Here is a 12,134-nt window from a genome sequence, read left to right as displayed (position 1 = left end):
TTCATGGTTATACTCAAATATAAGATTTTCTGTAAACTGTAATTTAAAATCTGGAAATCTCCAATAAATCCACAAAAGTCTTGTTAGTGTGCAAGTGAATAATCCATAAGTTCCAGTCAATATCTGGGAAGTTAAAATCCCCCATTATAAGACATCCTGATTTACTGGTCCACTCTATTTCTCTGTACAGTTGTTCATTACACTCACCAGAGTCATTAGGCCTATAACACACTCCTACTCTCAATTTTGCCTTCCCAGTGCTTATGTCACAGCAAGCTGACTCAGTATTGCACTGTCCACCCATGTCAACTGGATGCACTTCCTTAACTAACAGCATAACCCCTCCTCCCTTTCTCTTCTTTCTCTATGTATTGTTCTCCCCAAATTCCAATTCTGTATTCCTCATTTCTGTGTAACACCACACCTCTGATATCCCAACAATATCTGCCTTTGATGTCTTGACCAGCACCTCAAATTCATCAAATTTATTTACTATACTCCTAGCATTGGTATACATGCTAGTACTCCCCTCGATTTCGCTGACCTCAATTTCCAGGATTTCAGATTTTCTGGAGAAAATTCCGGATAATCGAAATTTCACCATAGCACCATTTTCCGGATACCAACCATAATTCCCGGGATGTCTGCCAGTTAGTGCACACAGTGGCAGTATTGTTTTTGTGGTGCCTGGCCGTGAGCACAAGGACAGTGCACTCATTAACATTTATCCATTGTTAGTGTTATTTCAAATCATTTTTGTAACCAGCAATGGCTTCAAAACAAAAAGTGTTAAAAAAAAGAATGTACATTTGAGTGTTAGTCAAAATCTTGAGAGTGGTGCCTTGGTGGCCAGTGTTTATGAGTAGTGTGGAGTTAAAAAGCAAACTGTTTCTGATATTCACAAGGCTAAAGGAAAGCTCGAAAGCTTTGCATTAAAGTATAATATTGAAGGTATGGATTCTATGAGTGACAAAAAGCACATGAAATTAAGCAAAGATAAAGATCTAGAAGAAGCTGTTTACAAATGGTACGTGCAGGAGCGATCACGTGGAATGAATGTTACTGGTGTTACCTTATGTACTGCAGCTGAAAAACTTGCTAAACATATGGGCATTAACAATTTCAAAGCTAGTGATGGGTGGCTGTGGCATTTTAGAAATTGCCATGGCATGTGTAACAGGAAAGAGCATGGTGAAGCTGGGTCTGCTGCAACACGTTCAGTTGAACCTTTCAGACTCTACGTCAGTGAACTGATAAAGGAGGGCCTGCCTTATCCCAGGTGTATAATAGAGATGAGACTGGGTTATTGTGGTGGTTCCTACCAAAAAATACTCAAGTCTTTAGAAACGAAGACAAAACCCTTGGAAAGAAAATGAGCAAGGAGCATTTTTCAGCTTTATACTGTGCAAGTGCTAATGGTCTCCATTGCCTGAAGCTGGCTTCCATGGACAAATCAGCACACCCATGTGTTTTGAAAGTTACACGATGCAGTTGCCTCTTATCTACTACCATTCAAAGAAGGCATGGTTCAGCGCCAGCATATTTTCTGACTGGTTTTTCAAGAATTTTTGTCCCTGAAGTATGTCAATATCAGCAAGAGGTCTTAAAGGTGGCTCCCAATGATTTAAAGGCTCTTCTTTTATTAGATAATGCTCCTGCTCACCCAGTTGCTGAGAAATTAGTCAGCAGTGATGGCAAGATCTGTACCATGTTTCTCCCTTCTAATACAACCTGTCCAATACAACCCATGGATCAAGGAGTCATAGTTGGTGCAAGAGGCTTTACCAGCGATGGTGCCTGAATGAAGTTTTGGTCATCATTGAGGAGGAAGACGACACAAGAGGCTAGTGTACTCTGCAAAACAAAATATTATAACATCAAGTCAGCAATTTACAACTTTTCTGACTCTTGGAATGACATAAAAACCACCACACTGGCTCATAGCTGGAAGAAGATGCTTTTTGACATTGACCCTGACATTGATTTTGAAGGGTTTGAGCCTGCTGACTTCCACCAAATGCTTCACCATGCGGGAGATAGGGATGTTACAGTAGAGGACGTAACTGACTGGCTAGAGGAATGTGATGTAGATCCGGGCTACCCGATCTTGACACCACAGGAGATTGATGAAGTGAGAGCAGGTGACATTGAGGGCGTGTCCAGTGATGAAGAAGAGGAAGAAATTATTGACAAACCAAAAAGGACAGCAGTACGAGGGGCACTTGACCTTGGCATTCGGTATATCAGCCTCTCAGACAACAGTGAAATCCAGCCCCACTACCACCATTTACGTACGCTGAGAGAGGCTGTCATAAGAGAACAATATTAGGGAGTTAAACAGATGAAGCTTGACACATTCTTCAAATCTGTTGCTGCTCCTGCCCCATCTTCGTCTCAGTCTGCCTCATCATCACAGCAGGCCACTTCAGGGGAGCTCCGCTGACACAGAATAAATTATTCTGAGTTCCACTATACGATCACGGCACAACAAATTCAGTTCTATTTCCATCGAGGTAAGAGAAAATAGTTTTTGATTTTTGTTTTTGTTACATTATTTATTTATTCTATTTATTTTTACATATTGTACTACTTACATTGCTTATAAGTATTGCATGTGCATTATGTGTACACTACCTATTATATTAATCATGTTTACTATGTGGTAAACATGATTAATATAATAGGTAGTTAAATGTATTTAACTATAACTGTATTTAACTATACAGTTAAATGTTTCGTTACATATTCATTTTAAAAATTTAGACTCCCGGGTATTTTGGGGAACCCCTCCACCCCTATTAGTCTGTGAAATCGAGGGTCATCAGTATACATGCACCTGTTCTTACTCTTAGTTACCCTAACACAGCCCATGTATTTACTTGTTCCATGATGTCTCCCAGCACCTCTTGAAATTCCCAGCACCTTGCTTTCCAGACTGCTGCTCATTCCAATAGAAGCAGTGCAAGAATCACTTTCACCTCTGTCTGTGGCTACTGTTAATTATTATTATTATTATTATTATTAGCTATATGGTGCAAGGAAGCCTGAGGCTTATGCTGCACCAGCCAAAAAAAATTTCTGAATTACCCTGAGAGAGAGAGAGAGAGAGAGAGAGAGCGCGTCAGAAGTAGAAGGGAAATCACCAAGAAAGAGAAGAATGATGTCCAGCTCAGGACCCTGGGTGTGCCAAGGCCATACTCACCAGATATGAGCCCCTGGGTTTATTATTCTGTGAATTCCCCCCCCCCCCCAAGCTAGCAGTTTTCTGACATACCTAACACTGCCTTGATAGTATCAGCAAATATTCTTTCACCCTTTCTATTTAAGTGTATCCCATGCATGTAGAAGCACTCTCTCCTGTTAACAAGCACAGACCACGCTGAGAAAAATTCTAACCCATGAGCCTTGTACAATCCAGGGCCAAATTAATTGACAAGACTCTCACCTTATACTCCCTCCTATCTTGTCTGGGCAGAATTGCAGACACTTCCAAATTTAACCCTAACTCGCAGCTTTTTCAACTTTGATCTGTACTTGCTAAGTAAGTCCACAGATCCACTACTCTTAGTGCCAACGTGTACAATAGTATCATGCTTTATGCCCTTAAAGGATATTTGCTTTACAACATCATCAGTTTTTTCAGACCCTGGTCTTGTTCCACCTAACCTTTTTGTACAATATATTTCCCGTCTCCTTGACAATAGAGTCAACTACAATAACTAGCTTCTGTGGAACCAGGGCATTCTGCCTTGAAGATTGCTGCTGTGTTGCCTGATGCATAAGAGTGAGCTGTAGCATTGAGTTGGGCAGCTGAGAAGCTTGATGGGTCCCCAATTTTAATTCCTTCTAGAACACCTACCCACTCTTCAAACTCTTATAGATGTGCATCAGAATGCTGAGTTGGCACCTAATTTCTTGACTCTCTCTGCACCTAACACACACACACACACACACACACACACACACACACACACACACACCTTCTTGGCTATATCATGTCCTGTTCCAGAAAGTCTGCAAACGTTGCACATCGCTCATTTTGTCAGGCTGTGATGTGTTGGCGAATCGCCCCCTTTGGTTCTCCCTCAAGCAACAGCACTCCTGCCACTTTGTGCCCATTGCTTTGCTGCTCGAGTCTGGGGCATGATTTCCATTTAAATACAATTTAATTAATTAATAAGCTTCTTCTTTGTCCTCGCCTTCTTCCCACATTCATATGGGGGTCGGCATTCCCTTCCTTAATTCTCTTCCTCCATTCTTTTCTAACCAGGGCTTCCTCTCTCCGCCATCCTTTCTCTTTCAAATCCTCTGCCACCTTGTCCTTCCATCTCAGCTTAGGTCTCTTCCTGTTCCCTATCACCTCCAGCTTTTCACACCTCTTCCCTACATACTCCTCACTTCTTCATTCCACATGACCAAGCCACCTCAAACTAGATTCCTGTATTTTTTTTTTACTCAGAGGCCCACCTTAACCATACCTTTAATGTAGTAATTTCTTAACCTGTCCTTCCTCGTCACACCACTCTATTTCTCTGTTTCACACCATCTTAGCATCCTCATCTCCGCCACTTCCATCTTCTTCTCCTGGGCCCTTGTAATCGCCCATGTCTCAGCATCGTAAATCAATGCTGGTCTAACCACAGTTTTATACACTCTTCCCTTCATTCTACAATTAACTTTCTTATCACACAGCACCCCACTCATCTTTCTCCAGTTCAGTCATCCACATTGCACTCTGTGCTGTATTTCAGCACTCAATCCTCCATCCCTCTCAACGTTCGATCCCAGATACTTAAATTTCGAAATAGATGGTAGCTTTTCCTCCTGCAGTTTTATAGAACTCTCAACTTCTCCATTCAATACCATATATTCTTTCTTTGTTCTACTTATCCTCATGCCTCTCTCTTCCAACGCTTTCCTCCATTCCTCCAATTTCTTCTCTGCCTTTCCTTGGGATGATTCGCACAGTACAATATCATCTGTAAACAGCATACTCTATGGTGCTCTACTCTTCACTTCTCTCAACAACACATCCATTACCAGATCAAACAGATATGGGCTGAGAGTTGATCCCTGGTGCAATCCAACTTCTACAGAGAACCCCTCAGTCATACCTACACTGCTCTTAACCTGAGTCACCGCTCCCTCGTACATATCCTTCACAAGCCTTACGTACTTTTCCGATGTACCCTTCTCCCTCATACATCTCCATACCTCTTGTCTGGGCACTCTATCATATGCTTTTTCCAGGTCTATAAACACCATGTGCAACTCTACTTGCATCTCCCTGTATCTTTCCATCACCTGCCTTAAAGCACAGACTGCATCTGTTGCTCCTCTTCCCGGCATGAAACCAAACTGTTCCTCTCCTATTTCCGTCTCCTGCCTTAACCTTCCTTCCACAATTCTTTCCCAGATCTTCATCGAATGAGACATTAACTTTATTCCCCCGTAGTTCCCACATTCCTGCACATCACTCTTTCCTTTAAAGATTGGCACAAGTATACTTTCCCTCCACTCATCGGGTATCCTCTCCTGCTGCCACAGTTTTTCCATCAAGTCCCATAAGATATCGATTCCTTCTTCTTCCAGACTACTCTATACCTCTACTGGTATCTGACCAGCACCTACTGCTTTTTTCTGAGTGTGCTTTCCTGCTTATGCCACTTCTTTCCTGCTTATGCCTTCACTACTCTCACATTCATCTCTCCATTCTCGCATAGTGCTCTTGGGTTTTCCTCATTTAATAGCTTCTTAAAATAGTCTTTCCACCTTTCCTTAACCTTCTCCGTGTCCTGTATAATTACTCCCCTCTCATCTTTTATCTGTTTTATTGATGAGAAGTCCTTCGATGCCTTATCTCTTGCTTTGGCTATTCTCATCAGTTGCTTATCTCCCTCTTTCCTTTCCAGTTCCCCTTAGACCTTGCCCACTGTCCTCGCCTTTGCTATTGCCACAGCCCTTTTTGCCTCCTTATTTGTTATTGTATATGCTTCTTTATCTTCCTGGCTACCTGTTACATCCCATCTTTTCTTCATCTCCTTTTGTTTTATCACCGATTGCACTTCCTCATTCCACCACCAAACCTCCTTTCCCTCCGGCGTCCCCTTTCCTGATGTTTTTCCCAACAACTCTTCACCAACTTTCCTTAAGAAACAACTATTTGTTTTCCACCACTCTTGCTCGTCTTCCGGTAACTTTATTCCTTTCAGCACCTTTTCCCTGAACTCCCTCAAACCCTCCTCTTTCAATCTCCACCACTTTATCCTTTTCTCCCTCTGTCCTGAATATTTCCTACTTTTGTCCACTGCAACCTCCCAATCGGCCACAAGCAATCTATGTTGTGCAGACACACTTTCTCTGTTTATCACCTTGCTGTTCCTCATTTCCTTTAGATGCCCCCTATGGCACATGATATAGTCACTCTAGCTTATCCTTTCCTCACTCCTGTATGTTATCAGCTGGCTTTCTTTCTTTTCGAAGTAGGTGTTAACTGTCGCCAGGTCAAATCCCACTGCGTTAATAAGTTTAATAAATTTAATTGATTAATTGACAATACTACACAGCTAATGCAGTGATACATATTATACTATCTAGTGTTACGTTATACCTTATGCTTTCAAGTTTGAGATAATTTATTGGATATAAAAATAAATATTAAAAAATGTAGGAATTCTGAAGAATTTTGAAATATTACTAATCTAGAAACAACTTTTTCATAAGAAGAAAGACTGTCGTTATTAAAGATATTATTTGTTCTTGTGAATATATGAATGCAATGAATACTTTTAATGATGTCTAACTTTTTTTTTTTTTTTTAACTTAGTTGTTATCCAATATAGTGGCAGAATAAAGAATAATGTTACAAACTGCAACGTTATCAAGTAAATTGTTTCTTTTTTCCCAGAAGGTTATTCATCATTGACAGTAAAAGCATATTAAAGCTAAGTTTCAATTGTATAGAATAGCAAAAGATGAGTTAGAACATAGGTTAGAACTAACTTAATTTATAAAATATTTATTAGACTTACAACTATTAAGTAATACATGGGATTACATCAATTGATTGTAAGACAATTCATTGTATGACAGTTTGGTGCATGACGAATTCACTTTGTGCGACAATTCGGTGCATGACAGTTCAGGGTAATTGACATTTTGCTGTATGGTGACAGTTTGGTGAAAGACAATTGGTGGTTACAAAAGTTCAGTGAGTGAGTGTGATAATTTAGTGAATTCATTGGGAGAATTCAGTGTATGGCAAAGCTAAACAGAGAATGCGAACTTTTAACATGCCATGCTGTAAAAGATGAATTTAGTAATCACAATAATGTTCTTGATATTTATATTTTTGATGGAGCATACTTTCCACCTTCATTTTTTAATGCACATTCTACTTTTTTTTTAGGAAATTCTATTAAAAACGTTTCAAAACTAAAGAACTGAAATGGACTTGGGCAGGACACATAGCTCGGAGACATGATGAAAGATGGACTAAGAAAATAACAGAATGGTACCCAAGAGGAGCTAAAAGAAAATCTGGCAGACAACAACGGAGATGGACAGATGAAATTCAAGAGTTTGTGGGTAGTAAATGGATGGCCATTGCACAAAACAAAAGGAACTGGAAAGTTCTGGAAAGGGCCTTCATCCTGCAGTGTTTTGATAATGGCAGATGATGATGATTAAAAACGTACCACGGACAGGTTAAATATTGGGATACAAGTGAACCTTGTTTGCATTTTACTTTCACTTCTGTAAGTTGCATTTTTTAGGAAATACACATGGTGGGAGGAGTTGTTCCAGATACCAAAAGTAGAGATCATTGAAGGATACTGGCTGGGTAATGTGCATCTTCTGATTGTCGGTTTGCAATCCATGTAAGGTTTTTATTGAAAGGAGTAAGTAGTAGGCTAATACTATGGGTGGGTTGAGGGTAGGTGGGTAAGCTTCCATGGAGATTGTGCAGGGATTGGAATTGGAGTCCAAGTCCCCTACATGGAAAATTGCTCTGGCCGAGTGGGCTGCTTTCATCAGGGCCTGTGGTGGCGGTTCTTTATGCTCATAAGGGATGGTAATAGGAATAGTATTCGCCATATAGAGCAAGGGAGCTACAGGCTTTTGCTGCACTGGAAAAAACAAAAGAAAACCCCAACCAAGTAGATAAGAACATACAAGTAATATGCTTCCCTCTTCACACAGGTAAGTATCCAGTTGAACTTTGAATTTATTCAAACTGTCTGCCTCAACTAGCTGGGCAAGGGCAACTTGTTCCAGCTATCAATGACTCTGGCTAAAAGAAAACTTCCTACAATCTAATCTAAACCTCAAGTCCTGTAAATTGAATTTATGATCCCTAGTTCTGGAATACTTTAGAACAGTAAGAATTCCACTTTCATTTATTTTACTAATCCCACTCAGTCTTATAAACCTCAATCAGATCACTTCGGAGGTGCCTGGTTGCCAAGCTCTGTAACCCACACGATTGGAGTCTTTCATCATACAGTCGTCCTCTGCCGATCTTACTGTTTGAGTTGCCCGTCTTTGGACCTTTTCATGGTATGCCAAAAGACAGATAGTATGGAAGATGGTAGTTAAAAGTGTTTATTTTGCACCAAACAATTAAGGTCTTGAGGAGTTTGTATACAGGGTGTCTCAAAAATATGGGTACAAATGTTTAGGGGAGACAGGTAACGTTTAAAGGAATGTGAATCGCATAGGAACCCATAACCGGAAACGTCACTGTAAGTCAGTAGACTGCGCTATTCATCAGTTCGCGAGAGGGAAAATTTCTGGTTTACTTATTCAAGCAGTAGTCGCCGCACGAAGAGCATGCATTGATATACGAACTGTGAGCTGGCAGACTTGCACCTAGTGTATGGATTAGCAGAGGGCAATGGACGAGCCGCTCAATGAATTTATGGGGAACGCTTCCCAGACAGATATGTACCAGACCACCGTTTGTTTGCATGTGTGCATCAAAATTTGTGCGATAATGGGTCATTTAGAGGTAACAGGAGTAGTGCGGGCAGACCACGTTCGACGCAAACTCCCACCATGGAAGAAAGTGTGTTGAATGCCGTCCAGAATAATCCTACTACCAGCACATGTGCCTTTGCCTCTGCCTTAGGAGTGTCTCATTGCAGTGTACAGCGTGTCTGGCATGACGATTCCTTACATCCATTTCATCTCCAAAGCGTTCAGTTACTGCTCCCCCAAGATCATCCTGCACATGTGGCTTTTGCGCAGTGGTTTCTCCAAGAAAGTGTTCAAGACTTGAATTTTCCAGCCTATGTTTTGTTCACGGATGAGGCTTATTTCACTTGGGAAGGCTTATTCAATCAGCACAATGCTCATGTGTGGGCTCACGACAACCCACACGGTGTGCGTCCCCATGCGGCACAACATCGCTTCGCAATAAATGTGTGGGCACGTATGGTCGGTGACTGCTTAGTCGGCTCATACCTGTTACCATCCTGCATGAACTCCGCTAAATATCGGATCTTTCTTGAACAAGTTCTACCAGGGTTACTTGACGATGTTCCAGCAAATGTGAGACGCAACATTTGGTTTCAACATGACGGGGTGCCTGCCCGTTATGGATGGTGTGTTCGTGATCATTTGAACAGGTGTTTTTGGCGTTGATGGATTGGCCGTGGTGGACCCGTTGCCTGGCCCCCCACGCTCACCTGATTTATCGAGCCTTGATTTATTTCTGTGGAGGGTCCTCAAATCTATCATGTATGAATCGTCTGTGGAGACGGAATTGGATCTTGTGGCGAGACTCATCTGCATTGCTGCTACTGTCAAAGAAACTCCACGTGTGTTCGACCGTGTCTGCCAATCCATGCTGCGTCAGTGTCATGCATGCATCGCGTCTCATGGTGGAACCTTTGAGCATCTGTTGTAACATCATGAAATGTATCCATCTCGTACTTCATTGTTAATATTATGTCAAATAAATGTTTGCCACTAATTACTGTCGTGTCATTTCTGCTTCTTGTGCCTCTGCTACTACTTTCCCGTGACGTTTCCGGTTATGGGTTCCTATGCGATTCACATTCCTTTAGATGTTACCCACTCCCCTAAATGTTTGTACCAATATTTTTGAGACACCCTGTATAATGCCTATGAATTGCATATATTGTATTGTCTGTTTGCTTCATAAAAAAATCCAAGTTACCAGGTTGGGGAGGGAACCAAGATCACCCATAAAAATTCCTCCTTTGCAATGGGATTCAAACTACCAAATTTTCTACAGAGCATGGATCCTAACCACAATGCTACCTGAAAGGCTGTTACTATGGAGACAAAATGTAAAGAACTGCTTTAAAAAAAATATTTTTTTGGAGTGTTTTGTAGTCCATGTTACAGTATGGATGGAGTCATGATGAAATAGCAGTGCATATCACACGCTTCTTGATTAGACCAGGGTTCGAGCTCGTGACCACCAAATACAGAGGATGCGGAAAGGTCAGGGAATGACCACCGCATATCCCCGGAGCAATATAGCCTTAGTTGCTAATGCTCCTAAAAACCAAATAACAACAACAACATGTTGAAATAGGCACGTACTCACTTTCCAATGGGAAGGATTGGCACGAATCCTTTTATACAAAATAAATGGATAAAAAATATATTTTCATTTTTCTAAATTTCTGCATTCCTCCTTTCTAAGTTGCCAAAACTTCACTTGTTTCCTAAACCTTTTACTTCATTGGTTTTTTCCTGATCTCTGTGTGTGTGTTCCCCCATATTGTTGTTGCCACCAATTGTCTTTCACCGAATTGTCACATACAGAAAAATGTCATTCACCATATTGCCTTGTACACCAAACTGCCTGGAAGCTGATTTCATGCGCTGAATTGTCACACACAGCAAATTTTCATGCACCAAATTGGCACATACAGCAACCCTTCATATGCACCAAACTGTTTTGCAAGAAATTGGCTTGCAATAAATTGAGTGGACCCATAATACTCATGTAGTGGTATTTGTTTTGTTTTTAATTTACAAAATTTTTTCTTTATTTTAGGGTTACATAAATTTGGGCACTGCTGTCAATAATTTATGCAACGACATCTTAATGGTAAAGGTAAGAAAAATAGACTAATTCTGTAAATTAAGCTTATTGGCCTTGGTAGTAGAAGGAAGGAAGAAGTTTGTTTCAGACCAGTATTTTAAAGGGATGATGCTGATCCATAGTGTTAAAATCATACTCTGTTATAGAAGTCAGCAAGTTTAACACATTTGCTCCTTTTATGCATATATTCATAAAGGAAAGGCACTAAGAGTGATGTGCCGCAATGCATATCTACAAAATGCACTGTAGTGTTGTGCCATAATGCATATGGGGTCATTCTGAGGTGAGCAATGAGTGCTGTAAACATAAAGCACATGAAATTGACAGCTACTCACTACTGGCATATTGATTGGATGCTTTGCAGTAATGCTTGCCTTTGTTTATAGACTTGGCACACAAGTTTGTTTGTTCTTTTCTTTTGTTGATGTTAGTTTATGCACGTGAATAAACTTTTTTTATATACTTTTTGAATAAACATTTTTATAAACATGAATAAACTTTTTTTATAAAATTTTAAGATTTGTTTTGATTTACAGCTCAGCAGAAAAGTAAGTATTCGCTTTTAGCAGTGAATTCTAAACTTTTTTAATTTTCAGCCATTATGTATTGAAATGATAGCATGCCACGCCTACATGTTTTGATTTTCTCCCATAATTTTGTGAGTAAGTTGGCATAATAGTCACCTGTAATTGTTCTACCTTTTGGCAGGTAATCAGTCATTATTATGTCTTTCTCATCCCAAACACTGTCAGCAAGACTTTTCCTGCTGACACTTGGACCCTTGCTTTCTTGGAGGGGTGGAGCACCATGATGTCGCCATTCCATGGACTGCTTTTTTACTTTCAGAGTCGAAATGGTATATCCAACTTTCATCCTGAGTGATTAGACAAGAGAAAAAGTCTTCCTCATTTTTTTGGCACAGGGCTAACAACTCTTGTGATTTCTGTTGTTAATCAGCCTTCTGAAAACCAGTCAATAATCAGGGAATCCATCTTGCACTCAATTTCCGTAAATGGAGTTGGTCATGAAGGACTGTTTCAACAGAACCCAC

General features: G+C 40.5%; 1 protein-coding gene across 1 annotated transcript in view; it reads left to right on the top strand.

Moving 5' to 3' along the window:
* The window catches only part of LOC150077289 (putative inactive 1-aminocyclopropane-1-carboxylate synthase-like protein 2), a 268,091-nt gene that overhangs the window by 35,505 nt on the left and 220,452 nt on the right, over positions 1-12,134 (top strand). Inside the window, exon 3 of the mRNA XM_090386134.1 lies at positions 11,036-11,095. Coding sequence (XP_090242260.1) covers positions 11,036-11,095 — 60 coding nt within the window. The remainder of the gene's footprint in view (positions 1-11,035; positions 11,096-12,134) is intronic.

The sequence above is a fragment of the Mastigoproctus giganteus genome, chromosome 12 (assembly GCF_048544385.1).
Source record: "Mastigoproctus giganteus isolate SK-2022 chromosome 12, ASM4854438v1, whole genome shotgun sequence".
In the NCBI taxonomy this organism is placed as follows: Eukaryota; Metazoa; Arthropoda; class Arachnida; order Uropygi; family Thelyphonidae; genus Mastigoproctus; species Mastigoproctus giganteus.
Note: the sequence above shows the minus strand (reverse complement) of the source record. Positions and strands in the feature narration are given on the sequence as shown.